General features: G+C 38.8%; 1 protein-coding gene across 1 annotated transcript; it reads left to right on the plus strand.

Moving 5' to 3' along the window:
- Positions 1–1392: 1392 nt before the first annotated feature.
- Positions 1393–7222, plus strand: LOC110958502 (inhibin beta B chain). Its single transcript, XM_022205112.2, has 2 exons — positions 1393–2184; positions 3524–7222. Exons 1-2 carry the CDS (start codon positions 1815–1817, stop codon positions 4303–4305), a joined length of 1152 nt encoding a protein of 383 aa, XP_022060804.1. The 5' UTR covers positions 1393–1814; the 3' UTR covers positions 4306–7222.
- The last annotated feature ends 13283 nt before the right edge of the window (positions 7223–20505 follow it).

Consider the following 20505-nt stretch of genomic DNA (forward strand, 5'->3'; position numbering starts at 1 on the left):
AGTCGCAGGGAGACGTTCAGGGTACAGAAAACTTGTTTATACACAATCAAACCTTAGTGGCTGCAAAATGTAAAACAACAACAACAACAACAACAAACGAATCGAGTGGTTATTTGTCCATGAACACGTGTAATTATAGTGTATTTTTTCAATTACCGGTTTTGGTCACTGTCCTCTTTGGTTGGAAATCAATGGAGATTTGTTGTCATTCTGCAACGTTGAAGCCAATGCAGGTTTTTTTTTCTTAAAAAGAGACATTTCTCTGCACATCTCTCACATATCAGGCCTAATCGAGCGTGTAAAATATTAAAATATAGGCTAGAGCATTTAAACTCACAATGGCAGTTTGACACTGAATGAGCTTCCCCTTATAAAATAACTCATATTCATTAGAGTAGAACACATTTCTCCATTTGCTTCTACCTTATACTCTTGTATTTGGCACATTTTTCACAGGCACCAGTGCATTAAGCAAAGTTAACTGTAGTTCCCAACACCTCCCACTTGTGGGCAGGCATGCACTCCTTTGCCATGCTAGGCCTTGCTTGACGAGCAATCTCTTCTTCAACCCTGAGAACAGAAGGAAAAAAACACACACATGCATGTTCTCTGTGTGCAGCTTATCACAGATAGACTCTATTTGATAATCCATATCGCTTGTTTTAGTGTCAGTGTAGACAGGTACACCCTCAAAACGTGTCCCAAAAGCGTGGCCAGGACTCCTTATCCAGTACTGTGAAGTCATAGGAGATGACATGGGCTGCTGAGAACTCCCTTTGAACTGTTTTGGTCTACTGTAGTGTGCACTTTATATCGGGTGAAATACTTGATTTATTACAGCAGCTTTTTTGAAACTATTTGCACCTGGTTTACATTGTGGCATTGTGTGAATGATTATATCTTTTCAGTCAGATCCGCGTTTCTTTATGACTTTTAGTATTTTTGAAGTTTATTTTATGAATAGAATACCGTGAGAACCTAGAAGTTGTGGTCTTGTGTCTTGTGGGCATGACAATTATTCACTCTCTGCTTCACACACACGCACACACTCATTTACGCACGCACCACTATGCAGCATGACATGATACGACGCTGCAGGAAACATGACCGAGCATGTTGGAAATACCATGTAAAGGCTCTCCACCCCCAGCCCCGGGCGATTTTGCACAAGTTTTCACCTACAATTCAATTGTTTGGTGCCTGTGAGTCTTCCGTATTTTGCAAGTGGGATAAAGGGCACTGAATCTCAACTTTGATCTGCTGGAATGATGACATATTGCGTATCCCGTTCACTTGCCCTAAGGAGGGCAACGTGGCACGGAAACCACCTACCTGTGGCATTAAACGCACGGCGGCTATATCCAGTTTCCCTGAAAACGTATCAGAGCCAGCCACTTTACGCACGTATTAATATAAAGCCGCAGGTGAGATCATGTACTGCCAGAAGCACAAATGAGGCTATATGGATTTCCGCAGTGATTGTGAGTCAATACCCTGTGCGCGAGCGTGCGTTATGTGTGTGTTGTGAGTTCTTGTGTTGTGAGAGGACAGACAGATGCTTTGCCAGTAATTTCCACGGTGCCCCGGTGCGTTCATTGGTGCATCCCTCCAACGTGTCACCCGTTTTGGTGGATTACCACAGATATCTTCACCATCAGGAGGAGTGAAACACCACTCCGTTTTCACAGCTCCTGTCTTCACGGTGTCCAGCTGCTGCCAACACACATTTGGGAAACTTGTGGTTTCCCAAAGAAGAACTCAGGGAAGAGGATTAGAATTTTTTTATTCGTTGTTTACGCACGTCGAGTGCAACAATGCATTTGTTTACTTCAGAGTCAAGGACCAGGTCGTCTTTTTCAGTCTCGGTTTTTCTTTTTTTGACACCCTTGCTGCTAAAGGGTCTCTGGGTCAGTGGCTCCCCGGGCTGCGCGTCCTGCGGCTTGTCGGGGATGGACAAAGAGGCAGAGGAACGGCTGATGATAGAGTTCGCCAAGCAACAACTTTTGGACAAGCTGCACCTGAAAGAGAGACCAAACATCACTCAGACGGTTCCCCGTGGGGCGCTACTCACGGCGCTGCGCAAACTGCACTCGGGGCGCGTCAGACAGGACGGCACCCTTGAACTAGAAAATAACATACCAGCCAAAGATCAAGGCTATGAAATAGTGAGCTTTGCAGATATAAGTAAGTTTGGTATTCACCTTTTCTATTGTAAAACTATTTTCGTATTACACTGAAACGCCACATCTGCGCATTTTTTGTGCGCTTTATGCATGTCCGTGCGTAAAATACACACATTACGTCCGCATTTCCCCGTGTATTGGTAGCTTCTTTCGGTTGCTGAAATGTTGCATACACTAAAGTTTGGTCACCGATGGACAATTTACATGTTTGATTTTTGAAATGAGACAAGGCAAATACATCCAATACAGCAAACATGCATAAAGTTACTTTTTCTTTGAATGTCATTGCATCTTACTACAATAAGTGAACTTTTACTTCATAAACTTAACTTAAACATAGAAAATAGATTAAACAGTAATTGTGGCATGTGCAGCAGTTTGGGTTTTGGACTCTACTTGTGTAGTCTTAGAACTTCATTAACTGCTGAAAACTAGATCGACTTATTAGATCTTGTAATGTCAACAGCTGTCTGTGAGACTTATCGTCAGCTGTAACCTTGTGGTAACATTTCATAAGTAACTGATAACCTGAGAATATAACTAATTGGTGACTATGGAGGAGAAGAAAGTTCTAAACAGATTGAGGCTTGCAGCTTCTACTGTCTGATGACATCCAGAAGGAAAACTGTAGAAGTCTAGGCAAGATCTGGGAGACCTAAAGAAAAATTCAGATAAGACTGCATGACTGCTGAAGAGAGGCAGATGTGCTACTGTCAAAAGAGACTGGCTTCTGCAACATGGCAATGATCCAAAAAGACCTCAAGTCCACCTTACAGTACTTCAAGAAACATAATCTGAATCCTTTGGAGTGGCAGTTGCCTGACTTGAACCACCCTGAGTGAAAATTTGTGGGTATCTTAGACTTGTAAACTTGACTCTTGTAAGCCAGACTCTTTACTGGTGTTTGTGAAATGTGCCAGCACCATGCCTCAATTACTATTAGTTGAGGTAATATACACCCCTTGTCAAAACTTTTGACAGGGGGTGTAAAGTAACAGTGCAGCAATATTTATAGCTCATTTTCTAATTTCTGCTTACTGTTAGAGTTGCATTTGTGTCTTTTCACTACAAACAGCAACAAATCATACAATTTGCCCAATTAATTTGGCTTGTTGTAACCTTAAATTAAAGGTAAGACATAGCACAGTCATATTGTAAAATTCCTAATATTGGCGGAAGAAAAAGGACTTGCTCTTTATTTTTTCAAGAACCTGCAGCTTTACTTTACAAGGATGATTTCAAGAGATTTCTCCTTTGTCTAAGTGGCAAAGGAGACAATTCTAAAATGTTCACGTTAATAACAGTCTGTGTCTTTCTTTTACATTGTCACTGTTTCATAGATAAGGCAGGGGATGGTGATAAGGCAAGTCTTAGCCTTACCTTCCAGTTTCTACAGGAACATGGCCAAAGTATCCAGGTCCTCCAATCATCACTGTGGATCTATGCCCGCTCCTCTGAAGACCCTCACCGGGACTCCCGTCTCCTTGCCCGTGTCTTCCTCACTGCAGATGATGGGCTCTCAGGCTCTAATCGCACCCTGGTGATAGAAAAGATGCTGGATGTCCAGGAGAGTAATTGGCACACTTTCCCCATTACCCGCACCCTGCAGACCTTCCTGGACGGGGGCCAACGGCGCCTACGGTTGGAGGTCAGCTGCGAAGAAGATGGGAAGAACCTTTGCTCCCTGGATGCCTCAGTAGACACCCCCAACCAGCCCTTCCTGGTGGCGCAGGTGCGTCTCCGTGAAGACCACTCCAAACGCTCACTCAGGAAGCGCTCACTGCGCTGTGGCGCTGATGTAACTGTGTGCTGCAAGAGAGACTTCTACATCAAGTTCAAAGATATCCAGTGGGATGAGTGGATCATTGCACCTGAAGGCTACCATATGAACTACTGCATGGGCCAGTGCCCCCAACATCTCGCTGGATCCCCAGGAATAGCATCCTCCTTCCATGCCACCGTCTTCAGCCAGCTCAAAGTCAACGGCATTAACACAGCTACAACTTCATGTTGCATTCCCACAGAGCGCCGACCACTTTCCATGGTCTACTTCAACTCTCAGCACAGCATTGTTAAAACTGACGTCCCTGACATGATAGTGGAGTCCTGTGGATGCACATAAAGGACAGAATTTAGAAGACATGGTTAACTTAGATGTTTTGTGTGTGTGTGTGGTAGACTTAAAGACATAGGAAAACACACATGAACAGTGTAGACACGTCTACAGACATCTGTGGTACTTTTCCACACATGACTACAGGCTACAAAATGAGAAAGAAGTATTGTAAACAAATACATTCTGAGCAATATAGATGCTAAATGCTTCATTTCATATTTTTTTCCCAAAAAGGAATCGATTTTTTTTTTACTAGTACTTTTTAAAAAAATAGGAAGCACTAAGTTTGTTTTGTCACTAAACGGTATGTAGTATGTGTTTTTCACAAAGATAGAAAATAATGATGCACACATTCTGTTCCAAATCAAGATTAGACTGCGGAAATTACAGGCACAAAGAAAAAGAAATCATTATTTTAAGTATGGCCACGGCAGTCCAGTATATGTTAGTGACAAAAGTTGCAAAAAAACAAAAAACTGACCACTTCAAATTCTATTTTAACAATACTATTCATCATTCACAGTCATTTTTATTTATTTATTTTTGTTTTATTTTAGTAAAGAGCAGGTTGTAAATAAGAAAACCCACTACTCAGTTTTAAAGACTGGAACATTTTTCAGTGCTAGAAGTGAGTGAAGCTAAATAAGTTTATACATAGTGTCACAAATCTTCCTCCATTTGTCAGAGGCATAAACAAAGAGTGGATGGAAACTAAGCAACCTTAACATATGGCAGACTCAACACAGATGAAAAAAAGCAGTGATTTTAATGTAAAACATGTACACCGGTAACATGTATACTTATTTTATTGAGAAATCAATGTAAACTGTTAATTTAAGTGTCATATGTAGCTCAATAATTTAGTTTTTCACAATTGCTGCTGAGATTCAGTTCAAAGATGCAGTAAAATGTTTAATGGATCTCAGGAAACTGTGAGCAGAACTGATGCCAATTTTAACTCTTTCAAAACTTAATATCATCGTTTCCAGTATGTTTTGTTATAGTCACAGTGTCCACATGTATAATATATGTGGAATCTAAATGCTATATTTAATTTAACTTTTATATTTTCATTGCAAATTTGCACCTTTCTTTGGTCCACTTAAATGTTGCCATTTTAAAGCAAGGCTTTTAAAACGCTAAAAGACACCCTTGATTTAAAGTGTGCCTTCTTCTGACAAGTGCAACTCGAAGGTTGAATATCAAGTCAAAAAGAAGTCAAAATAACTGACCTTCAGTCTCTCTTTATTGACTTTTTTATGTGGACCTTCATATAGACAATTCTTTGTATTTTGATCAGTTAAATTTCCCTCACATTCAGCAAACACTATATTAAATTGTAAAGTTGTGATAGCAAGCAGTTCTTAGTACTGTGCAAGAAGCAGTGAACTGAAATGGTCTGAGCAGGTACAATCTGTCCTCAGTTCTGTCTCAGTGCAGCCGATGCTGGACGCAGTGAATTATGTTTAATCAGCATCTCCACTGTATTATTTACACAAGCAATCAGTTGGGTAACTGTGGCTCTGACAGCATACGAACCCGAGGTCACTTCTCAGCAGCGTGAGCAAACATTTAGCTATTGCTTCAGTGTCAGGTAATGTGAAGGTCTGTGAGGTAGTTGGGTCAATGAGCATGTGGTGTTGCACGTTGGCATTTATAGCTCTCAAAGTCTAAAGTGTTCAGGGGTGTTGTAAAATTAGACCCTTCACATTTTGAGGTCATCTAGCTGTAAATATGTTTTGAAAGATGCCAGCATCAATTCCTAAATCACTTAATATGAAGCATTAGTGAATAAATAATGCCCCACAATGTGAACCTTAACAGTAACTGAGGATCTACTCACAGCTGGGAAAAAGAAAGCAAAGGAGCACGGTAACAAATTCTATGTAAAAACATTTCAAGATTCTATGCCTGGGTAGATTCTTAGTCATCTAGGTCATGGGAATCTCAGGTAGACGCCAACTTGGACAAACCCAGTTGCCTTCTCCTGAGGCATTCAGGGTCACTTTAAAATATTGGATTCAGCTGCCATGTCAAGTCAAAGACTGGCATCTGTCACCACATCCCTTTGTCTTTTCCTTTTATTAAAAGTTAAACCTTTTTATTGTATGCCAAGTACAACATATTACACTGCTCACACCAAAGACCTTAAGTATAGATGTGAGGCCCTGGCCTTGTCTACTTTTCGCCCATATTTACACCAAGCACAGCAGAAGTCAAACAGTTTATCCTCACTGTGTTGGTAAATTATATGTCTTAAGGACCTGGATTGTACCGCCATGATACAAATTCAAGCTGTACATTGTAATCAGACTGTTTTCACCTCTCTCTGTTGCCTCTTAAAGCTAGACTTGTGTCCATGCATTAGAGTTTAAACCTGTGTAAGACAATTTCAACGCTGGAGTTTATTGTGTGTTTTATCCTGTGATCTCTGTCTTGTAAGCACTTCCTGTCCCAGGACTCAAAGAGACATTGAGGTGCCATTGTATCATAACTTACTAAGCACTTTATCACCCTACTGTATTTTTAGATTGAACTTTGCTGGGTCTATTACTGTACTCATAACTCAGGTGGGCGCTGCGTAAAATGTAAACAGGCCTACAGAAAGCAGATGTCAATCAGCTTATTTACTTAAGCTCTAGTTATGTTATATGTATTCGCAGAGCATACAGATGATGCCAGAATTCATATATGCTGTAACTGGTATAGAAATGAAGCCAGGATTTGAATTCTGTTTCACTTTAAAGTTATAATTGTTGTCTTTATTTTTTTATAATATACTTTATTTTATGCACAATGAAAGATTTGTAAAAGCAACTAAATGTCAGGAAAAATATAAAGTGCTGAGATGACATGATCACAGTCAAAGTTATATTTTTAATAAATAAATTAATATTTGAAATTGAACAAAGTTGTGTTGTAACATTTGATTCTACTCATTAAACCACTGCATCTCTTGCCTTAAGACTCAGTGAGAACACACTGAATTGGGGCGCGGAACTTATTATGTCCACAGCCGGAAAAGTAATATCATGAAAACACTGTGCTTAGATGAGGCATTGGCTGGAACTATATTGATGCATCATTGTTAGTTAGAAATGTAATCTTTTTGTTTGTGAAAACACAGTCTTCATATTCCTAACTGTAGCCTGCATGAGAAACACAGTGCCTGCCATGTAATCACACTGGCACTGTCTAGAAAGCAAAGGGTGTGTTTGCTCATTCAAACAGTGGAAGTGGCTTTATGGACTGTCTGTATTTGGTGTGTAAACAGTTGTCGCATTCCCTTGGCATGTTATCACTTTCACATCAAGCATTTTCATTTGAAAGTGATTGCAATCTAATAGCAATACTAATACAGAATAATATGGAATCTGTAATTTATGGAGCAGTAAATCAGAAGAATCATAAAAATCATGCTTATTTTGTTAAGTTTTTTTAAAAAGAGGAGAGATAAAAATAAGAATATGTTCCTTAGAAGAATATATACAGCAATACAAAGTATCTATGGTACATTACATGTTAGCAAAAGTATGGGCTATAAACAGACACATAGCCAGAGACAGTGCGTGCCCTTCTATTTCTAATGAGCGGTATTACAGTAGCACACAGCCACACATCATAAAGGGTGCACCATGATTATTAACTGACCTGTAAAGATTATATAAACTGCTCCTATTCCTACTTTTCTCGGTGTTCACAGCTGCACCAATGATACTGAACTCTTAATCTGAGCACGATAGATAAGACATGCATCCGTACAAAAAGACAAACTTCTGTTCGAGTTTTAAAACCATTCAGAGTCCTGAAGATCAAATGCCAAAATATCTGACTCCCGCCAATATTTCCCAACTCCTGCGAGTCAGCCAACAGATCAATTCAAAAAATGGACTATAATCAGTGTCTAAGGGTAGTCTGGCACTAAAAATGTTTTATAGATTGCAGGTTGTTTTTACATATTCCTGTCCAAGTTACTTGCATAAAATGTCAGCTTTGTCAGTAATAACTGAACACTTACATGCTGAAATACTTACAGCGCGTTATTCCTTGTGGAGAAAGGACCATAGTATTACTGGAAAACAAGAGAGAAAGAAAGAAAAAACACATTGATTGAAATTTTGTTGATTTAGATGACAGGGTTCAAAGCCCCGTCGCTGGCACATACTGTAGACTCAATCATGATAACCCAGTCACCTGTATTCACATGGCTCACAACATGACATTTATACAACAGTCAGTTCACAAAAGAGCATTCACAGTAAAACAGAGCGCTACCTTAAGTGTCTGACCAACGCTTTGCATGTGAACTGACGTGCGAGAACAATGTGAAAGTGTCAGGCACGTCATTTTGTTACCACATGACTCCAGATGAGAACTTGTATTACCTTTATCTCCTCCACCTTAAAGATTACTGAGCAATACTGTAGCAGGACGTTCTGTTGTCACATGCATCACTGCTGCATCACCTATTGTGATGAAACTGGACAGGAAATGCTTACCCTAAATAGAATAGAGTAGAACTGAATAGAATAGAACAGAAAGGAGCAATTCTTCATTCTTCGTTACAGTGGAAGCCCTTGAATTTGGTTTGCTGCGTTCAAAGCAAAAAGTAACTGTCTCTCGAAACACTGTGCTTAATATTTACATGTTGCAGTCCTCAGACCTCAAACAGTTCTGATGCTTTCTACCAAAGATAAAGCAATTCTCTCATTTTAAATGATTTTTATACTAATCAAATGGCGGTGGATTGTCCAGCGATCAGGACATTGTGTCTGGAAAGAGACATAGATATTTTGCACACAAAAAAAGATTCTACTGCTTTTAGTGACACAAGAAAAGTTCCATTTACCTCTACTGTATTTGAGGGACCACTGCTGATTTAGCAGTATATCCCGGCAAACTCGGTCAAACAGAACCAAAACAAGTAGGGTCAATATCACAAGAAAAAAGAAAGAAATGTGAGAAGCATATGCATATTGTTTTGAAATTTTGTTGTACTGCCTCTTAAAGTGAACTCTGGTCTCGGCAGACATCATCGGTACCTCCTTTTCTTTGCAGCTGACGAGATTTGCAGATACTGCTCAGTTGAAAAAAGGCTTTTTCTGCAGGTATGTGATCTTTAAAATTCTAAGTAACCAACTAATGATGACAAGGCATTACTACATGGTATCACTGTATGAATCTGATCAGGCATCAATAATCAAAATCAACCAAATAATGCTGTGACTGATAAAAATGCATTTTGCCAGCCAGAGCTCTTCTATCTAGCAACACCTAGAAAAGAGGCCCGTTAATTCTATTAGGTAAAAAACGTAGATAGAGACTGAGTGTGTGGCTGCACATGGCATAGTTTTGGAACATGTTCATGGGGACAGTTTGATCTTCCCATGTGAGCAGGTGAGTACACTTTAACACCAGGAAGCTACTGGACTGGCCGAGCTCATGGAAAGCAGTTAGGTGATCTACCCTGAGAAAAATAAAAGCCTACTGACTCACTGATATACTGACACACTGACCCACAGACCCACTGTTTGCCGTGTGCCACTAAAACCCTAATCCTTTACTCCACTCACAATCCCACAAATCCCCCGGGGAGGGCTAAGGTGTCAGTCAGACTCATCCCCCGTAGTGTCATGACGGGACAACAGCGGAAGAAACCGGTGTTTGAGTTACATCTACATGCAGTAATGATGCTGCCGTATAGAAATAATACCATGGCATACTGTTTGTCTGTATGTTCTGGGAATTGTACAATTCACATATATAGCAAGTTCAGACACAAAAATGCTTGAAAAGGGAGCCTAGTTTTGGTGATAGAAGTACCATGAGAATCACTGCTGACTCTGTCAAGTGAAATCCCTGCAGAGGACAGAAGAATTATTCAATTTAGTAATCAGAAATGTAGGCTAGCCAGGTGAGTGAACTGATATAATGCACTGTATCCTGGCAAATGTGAAATACATCTGATTGCATGGATTTCCTTTTAGCTATTGCTCTGGCAGCTTCATGGTGTTTTTTTAATTTAATTGCACATTTTTCATGTATCACTATTGATACTAACTGACATCGATTTAATAAGAGTAATATTCAAATTTTACTTTAATCCACCAGTGGTCATAAACTTGTCCTCAAACTATAAAACCTGCAAAAGGACAGCATATGAAGCACATTAAGAGAAAGAACATCCTATATTTTGTTATACATGCATTAGCTTGGCCTATTTAATGCCATGCGATCATTTGAAAGTATAAATGTAGGGCATGAAGTTCAACCATTGTGCTATCTTGAGGGTCATTTTACAAGACCCAGATCTGCAATGTTGTCTATATACTTGCTCCAGTGTTCGCAGTACTTCAAATAACTTTTAAATCCACAGGATGATCCCATTACGACAGACCCAGTTACCTGCTATATCCCTGTGTGTTACATCAGGAGCTCCGTGTTAAAGAAGAATATCCTGCATCCTTAGTGTGAACTCAGGTAGAGCTTTACTTTCTACTTGACGTTAACTACTGTAAACAAGGTCATCAGATAAATTAAGTTAAAAAATGGAGATGAAAGTTTTACATGGAAATGCTAACTATTATTATTATTATTATTATTATATATTTTTTCTGAACATACTATCAGAGCTATAAGCCCCATTAACAAATGAGAATTGTAGCAACTACCAGACAACCTGTCAAATCTAATTAAAGAGCACAATGGATGCATGATGAATTCAGTACTGCTGACTGTTGGTCAAAAGGAGATCAGCATCACATAAATCTTTAAACCATAAGCAATACTTTGTGAATATGTTTTTAAAATGAACTGTAGAAATAACACATTCACCATTTTACTCATAAACATAATCACATTATCTTAAAATCAAATTTTCCTCAGATTTGGACACCTGCAACTAATATTATCAACACGGGTACTTCCTACTCCCTTAGTAAAGCAAAAATTCTAATTTAACAATAATTGGTGTTGATTTTTCAAATTTCAAATTATTGCCAAATTCCAGAAATGTTTTTGTTTATATTGCTGTTTATTTTAATTTATTTATTTTATATTGCTAATATTCTTCTCTTAAAATATTTGTTGACCTGTTAGAGGACCACCCAGGACATTGGTCGTACAATTGCTGGTAAACAGCCAGTGTTAACAAAATTCAGCCTCAGTTTCAGACTTCTTCGTTTTTGCCACTTGGTGGCGTTGTCTAAGTAATACTACTGAGGGTCACTCATACAGCTTTACTACAGAGAAAAATCCTATTAAATCGACTCCTACTTTACTGCGATCATGCTATTTACACCGTCACGTTTACCTCGAACAATTTAAAATTCCAAGGTTGTTAACTTGAGAACAGGAAAACAATTATCTGAACAGGGGGGTTGAGAACTGTAAATAAAGACCATGCAGTAAATTCATATTATCATCCACCTTGTGCAAGAATTAGATTTAAAGGACAGGGAATATTTCTGTGGTATTCTCTTTTAAAACTTGGGGTCCAAGGAAATCAAAAAATCTGAAATGATCTGAACAAACATTTATCTGAAGTACGACTGATGTCAAATTACTGTATCATTTTGCTTCTTCTTGCTTAACATAGTTCAAAGATTGTCACCAAAGAAAGGGCTGAAGTGTTGTCTGTTGTTAAAGTTGTTTACAGCTTGGTCAGCAGAGGGCACTAGACTTGTTGTTTGTATGTATGCATCAGTAAAAACTGCTGGCTAGAGGTTGAAGCTAAAACTCTGGACACAAAGTTTTTTATGCCAAGAAGTAGAAAATGTGGTGACTGAATTCTTTACTGATGCCTCTAAAAGCCCCACCGTTAATTATGGGTCCTTGGACCACTTAAGATATGTAACAGTGTTGTTAATTGGCATCCATCAAGCAGGCTGTCTAGCTCATTTTTGAGCTGAAACCCAACTGATGGTAAGTGCAAGTACTTATACTGGGAAAAACCACCAGCCGCAAGGAACAAAAATGAGAATGGAATGAACCTAAACTCCTGTATCAACATTTTAGGACCACTGTTCATTGATTCACAGTAATATTCAGTGAAAAAAAAATGTCCTTGGACACACCTGATTCAACCTACATCGTTCAAATGTTCATGTTTTACCTTTTTTGTTGGTTATACTACAAAAGAACACATACAAGCTTACTTGAAGATGATTTGGTTCTACATTCAGCTTACTGACTTCTGAGGATGTCACGAGCACATCACTTCAAGAGGTTGTCTGGGCTTGCTAAAATGGGATCTTCTATTCAAACATGTTGACTTTGTTTAAGTAGTCTTTACACAGTAGAATCAGATTTCCAAGCCTCTGCTTGTTGCTAAAAACATCATTGGACTTTTCGAGAAGTAACACTTACTAGAACAACATGGTAAAAATCAAGAGGTTGTGACAGTTGCCTAGCAAATGTCTGTACACTAAAATCAAAAGAATGTTATTGGGGTACTTTCTGGCCAGAGTTTATAGGTGATGCCTAAAGGCTTTTTAGATGTTTGGGGTGGGTTAGGTATCAAAGATATCAGTGTGGCAAAGCAGCTGCTCATTAGGAATTCATGTTGTCAGTGTGAAAAGCTAGACTTATGACTAAAGCTACATTTGGCCACTAAAACACTACTTTTGCCTTGCCAGAAAGGTTTCAAACATTTAGCTTCCAAACTTCTCTCAAGTATCAAAAAGGATCTTTGGAGTCTTTTTTAAGCCCTCAGCCTGAGGCAAGTCAGAGTTGGCGCCTGAATATCTTCCTTAAACATATCAAAACTTGCACATTAAGTACCTGACAACAATGTCAATGCAACATTTGGTTCCTGTCATCCAGAGAAGGATCTGTGCTGCTTCCAGTTAGCAGTACTTGCCTGTGCTACTCTTCTGACTACAAAAGAACACACAGTTTCAAGAGACAGTCCCAAACTGTAGATTGTCTTTGGAACCATCTATATTTGAAACATCACATGTATTCCTAACAACACAATAGGAATTAAAAGTAACATATTTACAGCTCAGTTCCCAAAGCCATATATGGGAGCCACTTGGAAACACAAATTTGGAAGGATACTGCATGAATAAGGTGTCAAAACATCAGGGTATGACTAATGATTTGAATTGGCATTCCAGTGGGGAAACACTACTGGGAGAGCACAAAAGATGCTACAATCAGTGCACCTGGTGTTTGGGCCGTTCATGACTTGATATGGTCGAAAACAACACAATACAGTAATCAATAACGAAGATTTAAAGAGGCTAAAGGGGCAAAAGACTTTGCCTTTGTGAATGTCTTGTGTTTTTTTGTTGAATCTTGGGCCATTTGACCAAAAGGTATTTATATAAATGCAGAGTTTGTGCTATAGTAATTGGCACAGTAACAAACATCTCAAATTATTTGACTGGCATACATACCTGGCTTGAACATCTCTCCAACACCCTCCAAGCAGCAGGTAAACAGCACTGGAGGTCCTGGCAGATGGAATCTTGGATGATGTCTCCAGAAACATCCACCAATAGTCTCCAGATTTATTTTGAGACACTGCAAACAGCCAAAACAAGAAAGTCTTAAAAATGCATATTAAAAACATGTTTTGGACTTGCCCAACAACCCAGCAATTCAGAATAACTTCGTTCAACTTCAGCTAAGGAATGTTATGCCTGAAGCACCTCAGGTACAACGGCTTTGTTTTGGGTGCCAACACTGACAGCAAACCTAGTCTGAGTGCTGCTAGGAGATATTGATTTACAGACCAATTTGCTCCAACCCTGCTTCTTCAGACTTGCCAATCACATGCCAATATTACGTCTATTCTGTGTCTGAATAGGCTGGGCGGAGGATGGGCACTGCAGAAACCTGGTACGTGTTCCAGGAACCAGCCATCTATTCCCAAGCTTGGGAATAGATGCTATCAGTCCACTATCCTTACAGGATCCCTTCAGGAGCCTTACATCCAACAACCATATTTTGTACATCTCACATTGCTAGCTGACAGTATTTTTCACTGGTAGAATAATATGACCCTCCAGCTCACATTGCAACAACAAATCAAGCAAATGTGCCTGATGCTCAACTTCAAATTCAACAGAGTATGTCCTAGCCCACATCACCGTTATGCCATTCGTATGAGGAATGGCATAATTTGTTCCATTGGCTTTTATGATTTTGCAAACGGTAGGGCAGAGAAAGCAGGAGGATGTAGACTACAGTTTGCCTTTTCCGTACAGAATGAGTTGATTGCTGCTTCAACTTGCCTGACAGCAAGAAACATCACCAAAGGAACACCTACAGAGATTCCTCCCAGATCCCAGGCTTCCCCACCCCGCTTCACCTACACAGACATTTGATTAGTCATACACTATTGACTTTAAAGTAATATTTGATTTTTTGGGCCACTTGGGGGCAGCAGAAATAAACAATTGCAATAACACTGACACATAGAGACAGATGGCAACTCAAAAGGAAAAATCTGAATGACTGACCACTACGGTGGCTCTGTTGGGGACATTTTGCTGACATGGGTTGGGTCCACTTGTCCCTTTAGAGGGAAGGGTCTGTGGAAATCAATTCAACGTTGTTCCGAGTGACCACCTTTATCATGGGATAAAAAAAAATCTGTTCTAATGGGAGTGGCCCCCTCCAGGGTGACAATGACCCCATACAGCAGGGGTCGGCAAGTAGATGTGGCTTCGGGCTAAAATGTTTGTAAACATCCGAACAGTGGGCCAACCTGCGGGGGTGGGGTGCGCTCCAATTCCGCGCGGGGGGGCATACCACGAGCAGCGGAGCTTCTACAGCTGATCGTCTGCTTGGGACACACATCTCAATTCTGATCACAGATGTATTAAAAATGACTCCTGAGACACACACATGTTTTGCACACACTGTTGCTCAGTGAAATCTGGCTGGGACAACCGTGTCCGACCAGTAGCGCAAACGCGGAAATGCCCGGCAGCAGCCGACCAGCCGAGTGTGTTGCGGTGACGGACTGGCTTGACTCCGTGCCAAATCAAATTTTCAAAATCATCTGGCGGGCCAGATATTATTCCTGATGGGCCAGTTTTGGCCCGCGGGTCGCCAGTTGCTGGCCACTGCCATACAGGGTGCACAAGGGATCCCTGAAGGTTTGATGAGTATTGAGATGAAGTTAATCAAATCCTGTGGTAGGGCTGGGCGATAAATCAAATTAATTTGATTATTTTGCATTTTAAAACCTGACGATTTGAAAATTTGACTAATCGTAAAATCGAGGTGAGCTTAAATATATAATAATACAGATTCTTCTTCTGCCTTTTACGACTTGTGCACTGACGTTTGCTTCCGCCTCTCATCTCCTTCCGCCAAAACACTCACATCCCCGTCACGGCGGACAGAACAGCAGACGAAGAGTTGGGGCCTCATGTTACATCAATTATATGGAAGTGGATCGGCTTTGACAAGACTGGCACAGAGCAAACTACAGTCATGTGCAAGGTTTGCAAAAGTACTGTGAAAATGAAGAGTAGCAAGACAACTAACCTCTTTCAGCACCTCCGGCAGAGGCACCCTACAGAATGGGGAAAAGTGCTCGCAGCTACGGGAGTGCGGCATGGCTAGCACAACCCATAGCAAACAGACTGCAAAGAAACAACAAAAATCGATTAAAATTGTAATCATCCAAGATGACTAAAAAGATCGAGATTTTATTTTTTGGCCATATCGCCCAGCCCTATCCTGTGGTCTTTCCATCCACCAGATCTCAACCCAGTTTACATCTATGGGAGATTTTGGACCAACATGTTTTGAAAGAATAGCATTCTACCCTTACAGCAGATTTTCAGAGACACGAAGAAGCAACGCCAAGGTACAATGGAGTGATTACAAAGGCATGCGATGGCCCAACAACTTACTAAGACACTTCATGTTGGCTTTTCCTGTAACTTATTACCTTTCTGTAACTTTAAAGCTGATATAGCAAACCTTTGCTTTTATTTAAGTCCAACAGGAACACAATGAACAGTCAGTTTGGGGTTGTATCTCTGGTTGCCTGGCAAATGTAGTTCCTTGTAACTCTGTCTGGGTCTCCACCTTTTTCTGAGGGAAGGATTTGTCTCTTTAGCCAGTTAATGCTCTACTTTGTTCATCAGGTTTTTGCTGGCGTTATTTTTCTGTTGTCTGAAGCTGTCTAGTTGAGGGTGCATTCGTTTTTAGAGCTTTTTTACAGAAAATAAGAAACAAAATGAAACAGTAGGTACTATTGAGTTAAGGGACATGCAAGCACTCAAAATAATTCATTGTTAATGTGAGCTTTTTGATTGATCATATGAGCTTAGGTTTCATTCTGTGTACAGCAACTACTGTATAATGTAGCAAAGTAAAATATCCAGAGTCAGAATATAAAAACTGTGAGCCACTTATTACCTCCGCCAGGAGGTTATGTAATCATCGGAGTTTGTTTGTCTGTTTGTCTGTTTGTCTGTTAACAGCATAACTCAAAAAGTTATGGACGGATTTTCACCAAATTTTTACAGAATGTCCGGAAGAGCAAAAGTAACAATCGATAAGATTTTGGAGGTGAAAATCCGTCCATGACTTTTTGAGTTATGCTGTTAACAGACAGACAGACACACACACAGACGGACAGACAGACAGATGGCCTGGCAGAGGTATGCGCTCTCCGAGTGCTTTTCTAGTTGGAAATGCTTTAGTTGCTTTAAAGACCTCTTTTGCAACAGCCAGAGACAAGTGTGGCAATTTGCCAAAATTAAGAAACCGCAAAATGGGACAGTCCAAACATTAACTGTAACTTTGTGTTGTTTTCAGACCATTTATCTCAGTGTCCCTGGACCTAATCTGAGGGTGGGAGGCCTGAGGGAGAGTCTGCCAAAATTGTTTTTGCTGTATTGCCATTAGAGGGAGCCAAATCTTGATCATTGTTCTTTTTTTTAAATTCTGCACACAGTGGTTTGAAAAAAATCTAAGAAAATTCAATCTGGAAATAAAAAGAAACTAATTAAATAGACGAGAATCTCAAGTTCTGCAGTTAGAATTAAGAATAATTTTACTGGACCCTTCTTTGAATAAATAAAACTGATTGAAACTTTATTAGTATTTTGAAAAGCAGGTGGGTTGTGTGTTTCAATGAGGACAGGGGCTACTGGATTACTGATCCAGCAGGAGCTTGCATCAGCACAGCTCAGGGAATTAATGTCACAGTCCTTGCTGTTCCACCTTAACCCTCACTCAGGTCTTACCACACAGAGTTTCCTGTAGGGACCTAATTCTGTCAAAGACGACTAAAGAGAAGCTATCCAATCAGGTTGTGATACAGCAGCTTCTAATGTGTGTGACATGACGCTTCACAGTTTTGAATGCATGCTGGATATGGTTAAATGTGTAAATGACTAAGTTTACTATATGTACACACACACACACACACACACACACACACACACACACACACACACACACACACACACATATATATATATATATATATACACACACACACACACACACACTTACATATACACACACACATACATACACATACACACACACACACACACACACACACACACACACACACACACACATATATATATATATATATAAATGCTCCATCACCTGTGTACAACCACAAGCAAAATTAAATTATGTCAAATCTTATGTATGTAGTATAGAAACCACAACAACAGATATAAGAGAAAAGAGGTCAATTTTCATTTATTTTCTATAACTGACTGAACTTACTGAATTAGAATTTGCAGCTACTTGTATTCAGGATCTTGACTGTAGACGCTGCACACATGCGGATGTACTCTACTGAGTGAAATGTTTTAAAAGAGCTGGTATGATTTAGAGAAATAAAGTTTATTTTAACTTGTAGCAAATTTGCATTTGACTGCATACACTACCAATCAAAAGTCTGGACACACCTTCTCATTCAGTGCTTTTTATTTATTTGTATTATTCTCTATTTTGTAGATTATACTGAAGATTAACACTTTTTTTTTTGCTTACAACATAATTCCATATGCATTCTTTTACAGTTTTGATGTTTTCAGTACTAATCTACTTTTGACTGGTAGTGTACATACCTAACATACATGCGTACATCATATTTTCTTCTCCTGTCTCATAAAACTGCATTTGCTGCATCTCCTGTCCAACTGACAGATGTTGTAGATCTGCAACAGACACAAGAATGTCATGTAAACAAAAAATACATATGTAAATGAGTAAACATTTTGAAATTTGAGTCCAAGATGAAAATATGGGAGATGTGAATGTGTTAAATATTGATGTTAAATGATTACACACACACATACACATACATATGCTTCTAATGAGTAAATTTAAAATATTTAGAATAGTAGAAAATGTGCACACACAGTAAAATTTACCATTAAATATAATATTATCCTGTGTTTGCTCCTCTCTAACAGTGAAGACTGCATATAGGACAACAGTGTTTCTATTGTGTTTTGGTTTGCCAAGTTTTCAGCTTGTATTATACTGCCCTCTGGTGATCAGGACTTAAGTTAATAATAAAAAAGGTACTTGAGGAAAAAAAGTCGATGCATAAAGATAAAAAAATAAGCAAACATTTTTTTATCGTAATTTGCACTGGCAGCCAGAACACAGAGTTATGAATTGTGTTTATACATGAGGATATATCTATTGCATTACTTGAGCACATATCACAAGAAGGCACATCAGATTGTATTCTCACAGTTTAAGATGCTTTAATTTGATTGGCAAAACATTGCAACTGTAATCTGATAATAATGACAAATGCAATTTGAATTTTTCAAAAAGCTGTGACACATTTTTACTAAAAGACATTAGCTGCTGCTCATTATACAAATGAAACTACTGCATATGTACGTCATCATACGAATGTTTCTTTTTTGCCTCTACTCATCTATGTGACTTTATCACATGTCAATTTCTGTAGTTTTTTTCTCATTTGCAAAACTGATCAAAGTTACAATGAAAATGCAAAAAAGAGACCTACATAAAGTTATTCTTTAATTTTCTACACTACTTTAAATACACTATGGGTATGCTGTTTTTAATTCATCATTAAGTATGTAGATTTTTTAAAAAGCACTAGGGTATAGTACCCTTATTTAACCTATCACTTGACTAAATTGTCTTACACTCTAATGTACATAATCCATTCAAATCAGTACAGTGGATTACAATGACTGACCACTAGTCAGCAAGTAGTGACAGTATCAGTTAATGCTGTCAGCTGACTTCACACTCACAGTAACATTTAGTATTATTTGTAGTGAATTAAATATTCCACTGTCACACATAGAAAGGTTGAGTAGAGGGACAGCAGCAAAAACACCAAACAGGCTGCTTTGGATAAAAACATGATTTTGACTACATGGGAAATTATTTCTGAAATAAAAACAAACACAACAACAACAAATTTAATCCCAGTGAGTGTTCCAACACTCTGTTCCAACACAGGTGAATGGGTATTTGAAAAAAAGGGGGGGTTATTTCAGTAAAGTGCAGCAAAACAAAGCTGTGTTCTTCATTTTAAATAAGTAATTAGCTTGTATCAAAGCATCTAACTGTGCATAACTGCTCAGCATGGAGTACCACTGTTAATTTTAACTTGCAGGATTTCATCACATAGTGAAGATCTAATGTATTCATAAATACTTGTTCTAAGATTCATCTATTCTCAGATATTTCAGACTGTTTTTTTTTCAATTTCTCGTAATATTTTGTAATTTCAAGTATGAAAAAAAGAGCTTCCAAAAAATAAAAAGTCATCTGTGTTTTACTATTAGGGAGCATTTTCATTCAGCTTATGGCTTGAGAATAAATTGAAAAAAAAAACATGTAAATATTATCATCATAGTGGAAATGTATTTATTGGATTATATTATCAGTGCAAAATTCTTTAAGTGCATTTATTGCACATGCAATACATCTATTAAATGCATCTCTGTTGGTATTCATACAGGCAAATTATCTGCATTCCCAGCTGAGTGAATTCTATTAATGTCGACAAATGCATTTCAATAAAACAAATTGCTGACATCACTGCACAATTCACAAATCAAATCCAAATAAATCAATTTTGAGATACTGGAAGTCAACACAATAATGAACTGCAACATTCTAGTGAAACTACCACTGCAGCAGAAACTCATGCTGCAAATCGAAAATGCAAGCTGCACTAAAAATGGAATAAAAGTCATTTTATTGCAT

This window comes from Acanthochromis polyacanthus, chromosome 5, assembly GCF_021347895.1.
Source record: "Acanthochromis polyacanthus isolate Apoly-LR-REF ecotype Palm Island chromosome 5, KAUST_Apoly_ChrSc, whole genome shotgun sequence".
Classification (NCBI taxonomy): Eukaryota; Metazoa; Chordata; class Actinopteri; family Pomacentridae; genus Acanthochromis; species Acanthochromis polyacanthus.